This window comes from Choristoneura fumiferana, chromosome 12 (genome assembly GCF_025370935.1).
Source record: "Choristoneura fumiferana chromosome 12, NRCan_CFum_1, whole genome shotgun sequence".
Taxonomy (NCBI): domain Eukaryota; kingdom Metazoa; phylum Arthropoda; class Insecta; order Lepidoptera; family Tortricidae; genus Choristoneura; species Choristoneura fumiferana.
This window is the reverse complement of record NC_133483.1, coordinates 20,954,575-20,969,666: the sequence shown is the minus strand read 5'-3', so window position 1 is coordinate 20,969,666 and position 15,092 is coordinate 20,954,575. Positions and strand designations below refer to the sequence as shown.

Below are 15,092 nucleotides of genomic sequence, written 5' to 3'. Positions count from 1 at the left end.
AAAAACAGGTAATAACTACAAATGCCCATCATAATTTTGTACTCACGTCTCGGCCTATAAACATAAACTATAATAATTAAAATATGTCGGTCCGCGCGGCAATCTGCGCCGAGTGGTGGTAATGAATTGGCTAGACTGTGATTGATGCGGTTCGGCTGTGTCATCCACTAATGGCGGATACGCACTGTAGGAAAAACGAGCGGTTTTAAAAGGCGTTCATAAAAACACCTGAAAAATTCAGTGATTGACTTTGCTAGATGTCTCAACGACCCTCAGTACATTTATCTGGCCAAAAATTACGAGGAGAGCCGATCCCAAATGAAATAGCAATAGGTTAGGCAAAGAGAGACAGTAATGAAGTAACTAATCAATGTACTTTTAGCAATTACTTTGCTTATTGGTCGCGAAGAAGCTGCGTGAACTCACATTTTTTTCATTGACGTAGCTATCGTAACGTGAGCAAAAATAATTGTTTTTAGTTGATTATTATGGACCTCTGCAAAGTACCTAACGCCTCACTCAATAAATTATTTTTAAATAGGTAATTAATATTATCTGTTCTTCCTTCAACAGGCAACACAACAGAACAATAAATCTCTTTTACCTACGTGTAAAAATGTACGAGTATGTACCTACCTAAGTATTGCTACAAAATTGCAGCTTGCATTAAATTGCGGATTCATTCAGGGAATTTATTTATTTTTCTTTAAAAAACGAGCTTATCAGTCTCTCAAACGGCCGGCAACGCACCTGTTATGCCCCTCGTGTTGGCAGGTGTCCATGGGCGGCGGTGGTTGCTTCCCATCAGGTGACCCGCATGCTCGTTTCCCCCTCTTATATAAAAGAAATCCGATCTTTTCTTTCTAGTATGATTTCAAAAGTCAGCTCTAAAAACGCTGAAATAAAACGCTCCGTTTTAAATCGCAGTGTGTGTAAATATTAAGGGGGAGTCAAACGAATTTCATTACACAACGAAATATGATTCAGAGTCCGGTGAGCCGGAAAAGACGTTTAGCTGTGTAAATATGGGTGCTGTGTTTGTCCGGCTGGCTGTCACGTCGTAAATATGCTAGACGGTTGTAGTTTTTAACCCAATTCGAAAAAGGAGGCTCTTCTTGCCTCATCATCATCATCATCATGTCAGCCGAAAGACGTCCACTGCTGGACATAGGCCTCCCCCAAGGCTCTCCACTCAGACCTGTCTTGTGCTTTTCGCATCCACCGCGATCCCGCGATCTTAACCAGGTCGTCGCTCCATCTTGTTGGAGGCCTACCGACAGCTCGTCTCCCGGTCCGCGGACGCCATTCGAGAACCCTTTGACCCCATCGGCCATCAGTCCTGCGAGCAATGTGCCCCGCCCATTGCCACTTCAGTTTCGCAATTCTTCGAGCTATGTCGGTAACCTTAGTTCTACTGCGGATATCATCATTTCTTGCCTGTATGAATGTAATTCGTCGGTAATTGTAATTTTTCGAAAGAAAGAAAGAAAAATGGTTTTTTATGGTCCCAACAGCACCACCACCAAACATAATAAAAACAGTAAAATACAACTAATAAATATTTGTGAGTTGCGTATTTTCGGTTACATAAGTTACGTTTCATACAAAAGTTCTGTGTACCTACCACTCATTTTGAGTCGCCGTGTGGCACAAGCTGGACTTTTGTATAAAACCGTATGCAGCAGATATTACGCGACTCAGAACTCAAAAAAAATACGCTTATCTTGCTGCCCTTAATTAAAGTGAATTCGGAATTCGGTAGGTAGTTGGGTTCATTCACGGAACGCTGCTGTTTAACCCGACTGCGTGAAGGACGGTTGTTTTGCAAGCGTATGTATGTTATTGGCCCTCTTTGCATAGTCGAGGTATGCCATCTGACAACTTTACACAATTCAATTCAATTTTTAGTAAAAATACCGGGTGTGGCCTGTAATATGAGCAAATAATTAGAACATAGATCATACTCCTCAAACTGAACAACATTAGTTCAGCGACTTTTAAAAATAATTAGTTTTTATTTTATTTTTATTACACTTTTTAAGTTTATTGGAAGAAGCAATGTAAAGCAAAATGCTTGATGTTTGTAGCGTGATAGGCGACGTCACTTGGGTTATAGGATAGCGTACATTGATAGCAGTATATAAATTTGTATGAAAAAAGGAAAATTCAGACCCCATTCTTTTTAAAAGTTGCTGAACTAATGTTGTTCAGGTTGACAAGGAAGATCTATGTATTAATATTTTACTCGTATTACATTACAGGTCACACCCGGTATAGCTCCATCGAAGCTATCGATGATTCTGCCAAAGTCGAGGTTGAAAAAGACACTGTCGTTTGACCGTACAACTGTTGCGACAATTTTATACAAAAGTTACAGCGACAAGATAGTAAAGTGTAAAGATATCTTTAACTTGTAAAGTGTGTATATAATATGTATTTTAAAATGGCGTCGTGGAAAAAAATATGAAGTGTTTTTTTTTATTGTAACAATGTGTGTTCCGATGGGGGTGATAGAGCGCGTATTCCGTATGGTCCCGTACATACAATTTATTAATTAATGTAATTGATTATAGGTAATAAAAACTGTTGCAACTTTCAGTGACCTAGATGACATATGAGTACCTTACATAGATTTATATATTTATTTATTCCAACATAAAATTACAGCATTACAGTAAACACCAATGCGCTGTAAAATTCAAATTATACATACAAAAAGACATAAAATACATAGAAAAAAAAAACTATGAATAGCTAGGGATTTTTGAACGATAGATTTCGATGCCTAGGTACCTAACCTTCATATATCACGAGACAGAAGAGGATTATCGCGCATTTACATTCTGACAATGATTCTGGACATGATTGCTGTTATTCACGGACTCAGGTCCGCCCTATTGCAATCGCCCGCCCATCGCCGCCCTGCGTCATTGGTAGCCAATTAACAGATCCCCAATTACCTTCTTACCATAGGTCGTTGCAGATTATCTATCTTTACATTAGATCATGTGAATTGATATTATGTGTTACAGGGCGTAAGCTTAGCGTAAGATTACCAGGAAAATTATGGAACTATCAAACTATCTTTTATTTTATCGAAATGTGACTTAAGTAATAATCGTTTTTGTAGCACAATTTCTGAAAAAACTTTATGTAACTTTGTAGTAAATGTAGCATTTACATGTTTAACACATTATATCAAAATGTATTATATCTACTGTGTATTTAGGGTTGCCTATGCGGATATATCTACATGCATTTCATTTCCGGGACAATTCGAGGGTTATAAATTAGGTCGGTAGTTAAATATCAATACTAGCACAAAACCAACTATTTTCTTCAAATTGACAAAATCGTTACAATTGGTCGTTTTAAAAAAGTGAACCCAGATTTTGTCATTTGGTAAGTCTTTAGGAAGGACCTCAAAAACAGTTCTCAGGCATGTGCATTCTGAATACAGGCCGGCAATGTTAGCTGCAGTTTAATATTTTTAATATGGAAGGCAATCCTGCTCTAAGCTCGTAGTTGAAATCCGGAACATTAAAGTGTAATTCCTGGACACGGGACAAGACACGTAATTCCGGTACAATCCCGGATGTCCCGGCCATCTGGAAACCCTATGTGTATTAGATAAAATAAACATTAGGTCATTATGTTCACTCTAGAAAATATACATTATACTTAATTCTAGTTTTACTTAGGAAGGAAAAGAGCAAATACGGTGCGCGGTAGGAGTGGCGACCTTGTCCGCTTGCACGCAGTAGGCCACTAGAAGTTATTTACGATTTAAATTAAGCTATCATTGCTAGCTTTACGGAGTTAGCAGGGAAAGTAAATATATAGCTTTTAATCCGCATAAGCGTATCCCTTTTACTAGCAAAACGCTTCTGCTTCTCTTTTTATTTTATTACTTCTGTCCTCCTCCATCACAAAAACGGTTATAAACTTGGGTTAAACTTGAAAACAATATTATAATACCGCTTATAACAAACTCTGTAGTCAATTTGTCCCGTTCTGTCGCAGCCGCGGGCGAGTTGAGATTGGAATATGCAAATACCCGCAAACTGAGGGTAGTTAAATGACGCGAGTACTGATGGCTTCCATGCCATCCTGAGGCAGTTGTCTCACCGCCGGCGAGGAAACGATTGACTATCGACTATTTTCTCGCTCAAGAAACGAACAAAAGATATAAGAACCTGTGTGAGTAAAAAAGACACATATATTAATAGTTGATCGCTGGCGGTTCACACTGCCGGCGAGAACTCGCTCTTACATCATTTGTCGCAGCGACAAGAGCTAAGACTAGCTGAGCTATAAAACTAGTTCAGCGATACTCGCTCAGCGCTGTTAGCTTGGCGGCTGCCCGGCTCGAGCGAGTAGAGCGAGTAGTCGCCCGTCGTGCTCGAACACTCGCTTTTCACTGCTCGCCCACTCGTTTCTAGTTACTCGCTCTGCTCGCTTCTCGCTCTGCTCGCTTCTCGCTCTGCTCGCTTCTCGCTCTGCTCGCTTCTCGCTCTGCTGCTTTCTCGCTCGAACTTCGTCGGCGGTGGACAAGTACCTGAGGAGCCCCCCAGGTTTGTGGCAGTGCTAAGATCATCTTAAATGTTGTTGCTAGCTTTTGATTGGCCAACACTGACTGTGAATGACTGTGTTTAGTTTAAAATGATTCCCACTGAAAATACTTGCCGCAACATTATGCTTGGTGGAGCCCAATTTATACTGTCGCTCTCTCTCTCCTTCTCTCTCTGTCTGAATACTACGGCACTCGATTCGGTTGCTCATAAAATAATTTATAGGAACCTACAGAGTTTCCGTCAGACTCGAAACTAGGCTGAATGCAGTGGGGGCACACTTAAAACGTCACCTTTTCACGTACACGCCAGTGCCTCTGGCGACAAAATGATAGCACTAAATTGACAAATGTGTCAAACGTGGACTTGAAAAATTCAGTCTGTCCGCCATCTTTCCGCTGTATGTTGGCTGTCTGGCTTTCGCGGATGATTCTTAACTTTATCTGGTTTTTTGCTGTTTTCTTAAAGTTGTATTACATTGCTCCGCTTGGGTGACCAAGTGAAGTGACCACCATAAACTCGTTTGCTTTCCGGCCTCGCGATGTAATGCAACTTGCGCAATTTTCTTACAGGTCTAAACTTGGCTTTATAGACGTTAAACTGGTTGTGTGCGTGCATGTACATGTGTGTGTTATGTCAGATTTAGTTCTTCAGCTAGCTACCAGATAGCGCTTGTTACCATACATGCAAATTTGACCATAGAGTTGCCACTCTTTTTCTATATTGCTACTAATACTCTTTGATGCATATGTAGGGGGCAGTCACATGCGCATGCGCACTGATAATTTATAATCGAACCCAATCGAACGCTGTCATAGGTTCGTGGTTAGCTGAAGCTAAAGGTGACGTGGATTAATGATCCTACAGGGCTCCGTTATTTCCTTTACATAGAGGCAGAAGACGCATCAACAAGTTTTAAACCGAGGCAACATGTGGCGTGTGGCACACTTGCACCTAGAATGTAGTTGCCACTGTTGCCAGTTGCCACGGCCACAAAGCGTGAACAGCCCGAGGCTAGCATTGTGTCGGCGCGTAAATCAGTTAGCGAAGATTGCTTCAGAAGATGATGTGCCGCGATCCATGGGCACGCTACTGTTTAGCGGGAGTAGGGTTACCACATAAAATACTACCGTTTAATTGGGTACATTATTGGGTAAAAAAAAATAGGTACTCCATGTAGTATCAGTTAGATTATAAATCTGAAAATCTATTTAGCCGATTTGCATAAAGTACAAATTCATGTGCGAAATTACATTTGAAATTTACCACGAGCTTTGCAGTGAAGGTGAAAACATATACTGTGGAAACATAAACAAGCCTGCGAAGCAATTCAACTGTAAACGTTGTCATCTTGAGAAGAAGCTTGTGACTAGAGTGGGACGTATAAGCCGAAATAAGATGATGCTCTGATGAGTAACCATAAAGTAGTCTGCTACTTTTTTTCCCTAACGCGATTTTTAGGGTAGGTTATTTTTTAGTGGCAACCCTGCGGCAACTTAACTCGGCACGTTTAGCCTAAAGGGTTCGACAAATTGCCCGCTAAAAACAACGGCATTAGCAACCCGATGCATTTACACTCATAAATATTAAACGGTTAAAGGGCGAAAAGTAACTTACACTTTATTATGTTAGGGATTTTTTACTAGGTATTATATTCTACACGTGAACTTTACTGCGATTTTCGAGCTTAGAGTTGAAGGATGTAACGAAACGTAGTCCCAAATATGTATGCGAAGTTTATGTTGTGGGCACTACATGGAAACATATATGGATTCTTATATGGATAGTAAACAACATACATAACTAAACATTAAACATCCAATTAAGATTCGAAAACAAACTAACGCATTATCAGCCCCGATTGCGAACGTGACCTGGGACCTTAAGTTAGTTGTTAGGGTCTCTCTCGGTTATTTTTATCTATCTTGACGTTGCTATGATTTTAGAGACATATTTTTACTGGCAATGTTCAATGTTCATATTTCAAATATGAAAAATCGAACTTTATGCAATGCTAGTTATTGGATTGATTTGTAGAAATAAATACAGTGCAAGTATAGTCTGCAGGAAATCACCATGTTGTTTTGAATTTGCGTGCAAGAAACAAAATTTTCGTTAGGCTAATACATATACCTGTTGGTTTATTTTTGTTAGTCTTGAAGTGTCTTAATGTGGTCACTGGCCACATGGGCCCACATGGATATCACAGAATCTATCAAATTAAAAAAAAAACTTCAACTGATATTCGTTCGTCTTTTAATCTAGCAAACGTCAATCTAGCAGCCACAAACACTGGCAGGTTACACCCTCGGCTTTATCGCTGGCCATAAACAAAACATTCTCATTCCGTTCCATTTGACGAGTAAAAACGTTTGAAAACATTCGAAACGTTCGACATTAGGCCGTATCTACATTAACGCGTGACCACACTCTCGAATGCTTCAAGTGCGAAATATTACCAAAGGCGTGCTTTTCCATAAGCCATTAGCAGGTGAATTCTGTTAAAGCGAAGTTATGTTGATAAATATTCGATAAGGGAAAAGTATGAGTAACTGAGTGAGTACCTTTAAAAAGTTAGTACAGTCACGGGCAGTAAACTTGATAGGCCGAATTACCTACTCAAAAATATCTACGTAATTCTGTTCACATAAAAGCCAGAGTATATTGAATAGTTTGTTACTGAACCAGTGAGTTACATCTTTTGCCACATTTAAATTACCATCAGGTGAGATCAGATATTAATCCTGGTGATACTTGTGTGGGCAATGGTTACAGATTTTTCAGACTCGGGTGGTTTGAGATGAAAGTTTCTGAACTATTTAACATTACCGTGAATTGGAGCATTGATTAATCTTAAAATAATATAATTATTGAATATAGTAACGAGAACTTGCTATATCCAGCTTATTTTTAGCAGTGGACGGTGGTTTAGTTAAAAGCCTGTTTTCATTATTTTTTGCATAATTATGGCAAAATTTATATGTATTTAGATTACATTTTTAAAGCAACGTCCCCTTAACAACCAGTTTTTAGAATTCGAATATCAAATCCGAAGTTCGGTTGCCTCCCGTAGCGGCCCGTAACTCGCGCGCTCACTGATTCGTTAAGATAAGATAGCAGCAGCGAACGAGTTGAATAGTTGCTTCCGTTTAAAATTCGCGGGCCCAGTGCGGAATGACCCGCGTTCGAACTGATTTTAGAATTTAGATGCGTTTTTGTTTAGGTTCAAATGTGAGGATTGGAATTGTTTTTTTGCGGTTGAATGATTTTTGCTGTTAGTGGCCAGTTTCATTAAGTGTCTTTTTTTTCTGGAACAAAATTTAGGAGTAGGTAACTATTTTTTTTAACTCATACCAGAGAGCACGTACTCTGCATTCTAGTGGGTATTAAGCACTAATGTTCTTATGTTATTGAGTAGGTAATGTATTAAATAATTACATAGTAGGTACCGGAGAGACCGAAGTATCTAATTGTTCAAAGAAAGAGTACACGTGAGTAAAGTTTATTAACATTGCTGACAAAAAAGTAAATTTGCGTACGTTTATTAAATATGCGACATAGTTAAATTGGTTTTACGCCCCCAAAGACCACTCAAAATATATAAATAATATATATATTTACATACCTACTGAGATACAAAAATAATTTGTTTTCGTATAGGTACGAAATACATCTCATTTTCCTTATAATTTAGTAATTCTGTCAAAAACATAATTAAATTGAAATTTAACCAGAGGCCTTATTAACCTGGTCTCAGGATCGGCATAAGTCATTAACGCCGTGTTAATTAGTGGCGAAGTTGGTTGCACCGATTATGCTCTGAACAAAGTTTCGCAGTTTACTATGGCGGGTAAGGGTGACATTCTTTCCCGGCCCGGATAATACCGGGATGGAAATACCGATCCTGTTTTCGTGTACACGCCCATAGAAGCTCCTGTCAGTTTCTATGGGCGTGTACACAAAAAACAGGGCCGGTATTTCCATGTCGGTGTTATCTGGGACGGGAAAGAGTGTCACCCGCGGGTAACGCCGGCTGCCGCTTGAATTATTTTAATAGTAGGTAGGTACATCTCATCCCACTAACATTATAAATGCGAAAGTTTGTAAGTCTGTTTGTTTGTTAATTCATCACGACTAAGCCGATAAACTAATTTAGATGAAATTTGGTATAGGTACAGATAACTTGCGTGGGGAACACAGGTTAGTTTTTATCCCAGATAATTGCATAGTTCCACAAACAGACATACAAACTATCGCATTTGTAATATTACTGGGATTAGTATACCCGGAACAACCATCAAATTATCCTCGTTCATTAAACCAAATAAACATTCGAACGTGCTCCAACCTCAATACCATAACACCCTAATTGGCTAACGGCCTATAAATCCGGAAAAACGGATACAGCCGTACCGGGGCCTAGCCCGGCGTAATGATCGGAACGGCCGCCGTTCTAATGCTGCCTTTTCCGGTACGGTCCGTTCTAAACCGGACAAAATTTTCACATGTCTGTACTAGGTTTAGTTGCGGACATGACTATGTCAGCAGATTATTACTTTATTGAATCAGGAGTTACTTTACGGAGGTCCATATAAATGAACTAAGATAATTACTTTGCTCTCCCGCGACCTATGATAGCTATTTATGCAAGAACACACACAAATCACACAAACTCATCTATTACTACCATCACAATAAACTGACACGTTTTGAACTCAACCAGAGCTCATCTTCAGAGCAACACAACCGTACACCATACTACCAGCTCTGGTAGTATGGCGGTGGAGGTGGAGGAACTGCATGAACACGCATATCTTGCATAAACTTAGCTATCATAAGGTCGCGGGTGAGCAAAGAAATTGATGGTGATTTTTTTTTGTTTCATCCAACCTTGTAGTGTGGGTTATCGTTAGATAGGTCTTTTAAAATAATTACGGGGTTGCTAAAGCGATTTATCGATTCAGTGATTTGTTTGCAAAATATTCAACTTTAAAATGCAAATTTTCATTAAAATCGAGCGTCCCCCGCCCTCTAAAATCTAAACCGGTGGGCGGAAAAGTTTGAAAAAAGTCAGGATGGTAGTAAAAGTATATAAAACTTACAAGGAAAACTATAACGGTTAAGTTTTCTTGAGAATTATTAGTAGTTTCAGAGTAAATAGCAGCCTAAGGTACAAACTACGAAATCCTTAGAAAAATATGACTTAATTTTATCGTAATGGCTACGGAACCCTATTTCAGGCGTGTCCGACACGCTCTTGGCTGTTTTTTTTTCTAGCTAGCGTAGGACCTTAAGGCTGAATATGCTCTTGAACTTTAAAATTCTTACAAACCCTAGTGATACCTAGTTTAACAAGTGAACCCCAACGGAAGCATTTAATATGCCAATTGTAATTAAATTCGTTTAAACAAAATCCGCCGTGCGCCCCTGACTATGGAGCGTGTAGTCATTAATTCAGTGGATCGAGTATTGTTTCCTGTTGCGCTACCACGGGTTTAATTCACGTTGATATTAAACGAGAAAAAAAATGGCGTAATAATTCTGAAACAAATGGACGCTAGAAAACTTTTAATGCTGGTCTAGTATTGCTGGAACCTCACATTAAATTCTGAATCAATCTGTAATTTAATGGAAATGTGATTTAAATAAAAGATTTTAGATGAGTAGCCGCCAGTGCGTCAACGGATGCAGCCAATGCGTCAACGGATGCTGTCAATTCGTCAACGGATACAGCCAAAGCGTCAACGGATGCTGTCAATTCGTCAACGGATACAGCCAAAGCGTCAACGGATGCAGCCAATGCGTCAACGGATGCTGTCAATTCGTCAACGGATACAGCCAAAGCGTCAACGGATGCAGCCAATGCGTCAACGGATGCTGTCAATTCGTCAACGGATACAGCCAAAGCGTCAACGGATGCAGCCAATGCGTCAACGGATGCTGTCAATTCGTCAACGGATACAGCCAAAGCGTCAACGGATGCAGCCAATGCGTCAACGGATGCTGTCAATTCGTCAACGGATACAGCCAATGCGTCAACGGATGCTGTCAATTCGTCAACGGATACAGCCATTACAGCCAAAGCGTCAACGGTTGCCGCCAATGCTTCAACGGCTGCCAGCGCTTGGCGTCGACTATGCAGTTGTTTTTCCCGTTAAAAGTATGTTGCCCGTGTGCAAAAAATATTAGTGATATTTACAAAAAGCTGCAACCGTGCTCCAACTCTTAAATAGCTAAGCATAAAACTTGTTTTGCTAACACTATGGATAAAAAATAATTTATAAGTTCTCTTTGAATGAGCTAGTTAGCAAGGGATCCTGCGGGATTGTTTCAAAATGCGGCACCTGTACAAAATAACCAACGATACAGAAATTACGGCAGAAAAAATCAGACTGATTAATTAATACTGTTTTATAATTGGTTGACTAATTCAATTTATTTTCAGAGCAATACAGGTCCAACTATAAAAAAGGTATATTATGTACAATAAAATTAAATAAACTAAAATTATATTAAATCTAAAAATGGACCCTGCGGCATGGTACCAAAGATGCTGGCAGCATTTCCCCGCTGGATCGCAAGACTGATGCGTTGAGCGAGGAAACTGCCAGCTCTGATTGGTTGACTTACCAAACGTGGTAACAATCATTGGAACTTTGACCTCAGTAGCGTGTCATAAAACCAGCACACACACACACACATAGCAGAACTTTACCCAGATAAAAATCTTCCTTCTTCTTCTTCTTCATAAGAGATCGAAGCTAGTCTAGCAGTAGTCTGTCGTGTACTGATGATGTTATAAAAGCTATAAAACTACGTCATATCGAGTGAGACTCGAGCGAGTTTTCAAAGTACCGCGGCGTTCCCGGCGGCTCACGGCCGGCGCTCGCTGAAAAAAGCTTTCATGACGCTGTATTGTCCGCAGAATCATGTCCGTTGACAGTATTGGCCTTTGTGTTTTTGAATTAATTCGCGGTTTTTCAAAATTGCATGAAAAAATAGGTTAGGTAGGTGCTTCGCTCATTAATGTCGCACCCTGTATTTAATATACGAGTACCACGGTCTACAATTAGGTCAAAATGTCGAAGTAATTTAAGTATTGATGATGAAAGGTATGGTTTGAACTATAGGTATTACTTTTATTGTTGTCTTAGAAAAAATAGGGAAATAAAAATGATAATTATTGTTTTTATTTCAGATTTGGAAAAATTTTAAAAAGTGCTTTTGAGAAATCAATCTAGCCAATGAAGTTAAGATTGTGTGACTTATGATAGTTGTTATAAATGGTGCCACACATTATTGGCGCTCTCAGAATGGGAGTAGTTCGGCCGTAGTTCCGACGCTGACCAAGTGCTGTATGGCAACTTTACGCCAGTGGATCTATTCGCAGATGTCCTCACGGCGAGGATTCTTTCACCATGCTCGTGGTAAATTTAATGTGCAATTCCGCACATAACCTCTAAAAAACTCAGAGGTGAGCCCAGGCTCGAGGCCACGATCGTCTGCTTGAGAGGCCAAAGATCACTATACTTCCACGGCCTCATTTCGTTATAATATAACGTGAACGTGCAGCAAGCAACATAAAATATGTTGAGTGAATGCCCCTTTTCGGTGTCCTTTCGTTTAGAACTAAATTACTGTAAGGTGGTGCTCCATCATTTTTTAGTCTTTTACCTCAAAAGAATTTCCTTGTAGCGATTTACCGAATAGCATTTCGCCTCAAAGTGGGTTCAAACCCCGGCTCGCACCTCTGAGTTTTTCGAAATTCATGAATTACATTTGAAATTGAAATTTACCACGAGCTTTGCGGTGAAGGAAAACATCGTAAGGAAACCTGCACAAAACCTGCGAAGCAATTCAATGGTGCGTGTGAAGTTCCCAATCCGCACTGGGCCCGCGTGGGAACTATGGCCCAAGCCCTCTTGCTCTGAGAGGAGGCCTGTGCCCAGCAGTGGGACGTATATAGGCTGGGATGATGATGATGATGATGATGATTTACCGAATAGCATTTCGCCTCGAACTAACAAAATTTCAATAGAATCTTGTACTTGACGCAATTTCTCGCGTAGCTTTTTACATTTGTATAATTTTGTATCATCTCATTTTTCGTGTAGTATTTTACCCTAGACGCATTTCGCCGCGATCGATGTTGGCTTGGGACTCTAATTAATTTGACGCGTTAATTGATGTTTGCACTAAAATACACTAATACACGATAGAGGTGGAATGCGAATAAAACTAATAGCGACTAAAAAACCACGACTGAGACCCAACGCGATACTTAAATGCACGATCGAGGTAAAATTAATCATCATCATCATGCCAGCCTATATACGTCCCACTGCTGGGCACAGGCCTCCTCTCAGAACAAGAGGGCTTGGGCCATAGTTCCCACGCGGGCCCAGTGCGGATTGGGAACTTCACACGCACCATTGAATTGCTTCGCAGGTTTGTGCAGGTTTCCTCACGATGTTTTCCTTCACCGCATAGCTCGTGGTAAATTTCAAATGTAATTCCGCACATGAATTTGGAAAAACTCAGAGGTGCGAGCCGGGGTTTGAAACCCCGATCCTCTGTTTGAGAGGCGATAGGTCAAACCACTAGGCCACCACGGCTCTCAAAAATTAATAGCGACTAAAAAAATTATTGTGACACAACGCTATAATTAAATATACGATCGAGGTGAAATGCGATTCGGTGAATCGCTACCATGAATTTATGCTTTTGAGGTAAAGAACGAATAAATACCCTATACGGCCAACACTATGCTGAGATGGGGCCGCTTCGCGATTTCGCATACCTATTATGCATACTTCCTTTTATTTTAATCATCATCATCATCATCCCAGCCTATATACGTCCCACTGCTGGGCACAGGCCTCCTCTCAGAACAAGAGGGCTTGGGCCATAGTTCCCACGCGGGCCCAGTGCGGATTGGGAACTTCGCACGCACCATTGAATCGCTTCGCAGGTTTGTGCAGGTTTATTTTAATATTATTGTTGTTTTTTCTTTTTATTTTACTTTTTTATTTTTTAATGTATTTCAATTATGATTTTTATTTAATGTGCGGGGTCCGAATAAAATATTTATTTATTTCTTTCTTTGTTTCTTTAAATGATAATGCTGGATAGAATACCACCAACAGCTATCTGTAACACAACACTGTAATAGCTCTTTTTCCCCATTGACATAAGTATTGCTAGGTATTATTGTCAATATTTTACCGCTATCGCCACACCCGCCTTTATGTTCAGAAGACATTTTTGAATAAATTCCCTAGAAACAATATTTCCCCCGCGAAATGTAGATATTTATTGCAATCGGAAATACGTTACGGTTTTTTATTTCTTGCATACCGTGTTTGTTTCGCTTTTGTTTATTTTTGTATGTATTTGTAGATGGATGACGCAACGCAAAATAATTCATTTTTAGCAACTATTGAAAATTTTCATCAGATTTACATCAGTTTCAGATGTTATTTACCCTGGTCGAAGAAGGGTTATGTCAGTGTGCAGTAAACCTACATGACAACTTTATTGAGATAGTGTGGTGGTTTTCTTGCGTTCCACACTGCAGAGCTGGAGTCCGGGGTTCGTATTTGGTGATAGAGAGCGCTGCTGCCAACTCTCACATCAGTTCCCTTAGCCGCCTTTTACGACACCCGCAGGAAGAGATGGGCCCGTCTTATTCTAAAGCACGGTTTCCACCGCGAATAGAACGGACTCATTTAAGGCTTAGTTGAACTTAATCAACCTACTTCATTCATAGTTATAGAGGTTCGGTGGAAGTATGTACCTATTTTCATGCAGCCGATCCGTTAAACTGACTGTGAGGCCGTACGTAGTCCTCTCCGCTTGCAGTATGAATTGGGCTTTAAACTAAGCACTAGCACGGGCTGGTGGATGTTAGTGTTGTATGGTTTGCGCCCCCTATTGAAAAATAGTATGAGCAGCGTTGACTGCACAAGTCGCGTGCGACGAATTTTACGTGCCCCCACGTCCGCAGTTGTTGTGGGGGAAAAGTCCTCGAGTGGCGACCACGAACCCGAAGACGAATCGTTGGCAGGCCTCACACAAGGCCTGACGACAGCGTGGGAGTTGCGGGCAACCGGTGCAAGTGGCGAGTTGTCGTTCATTGTGGAGCTCTAAAGAAGCCTTTGTTCAGCAGTGAACGTCTTCCGGCTGATGATAACGATGATAAATCTTAACGATTTCCTGGGCCTATCTCCATGTACAAAAGGATCCGCGGAAGGGCCACCCCGAATATTGGATCGCATTGTCTTAAAACCTTACCGGCGTAGTGACAGGAATTACATAGTTCCGTGAGTTATGGGGGCACTTTTGTTTTGAAGTTTATAGTTTTACGCGAGGTAATTCGGGGGTCGGGTTAATGACTTCAGAATATTTTGCCCTTTTGTAGTGTATGACCTCCTGCTAATTACTATATAGACCCGCCCGAGACCTTTCTACACTTACACGTATAATGATAGTGGTCAATTACATTGCGCGCCCTGTAATAGG

At 40.4% G+C, this 15,092-nt stretch overlaps 1 protein-coding gene across 1 annotated transcript in view; it reads left to right on the top strand.

Moving 5' to 3' along the window:
• LOC141433732 (dynein axonemal heavy chain 3-like) overlaps positions 1-2,338 on the top strand; it is a 78,700-nt gene extending 76,362 nt beyond the window's left edge. Inside the window, exon 6 of the mRNA XM_074095825.1 lies at positions 2,262-2,338. Within this exon, the coding sequence (XP_073951926.1) occupies positions 2,262-2,338 (77 nt within the window). The remainder of the gene's footprint in view (positions 1-2,261) is intronic.
• Positions 2,339-15,092: the final 12,754 nt, after the last annotated feature.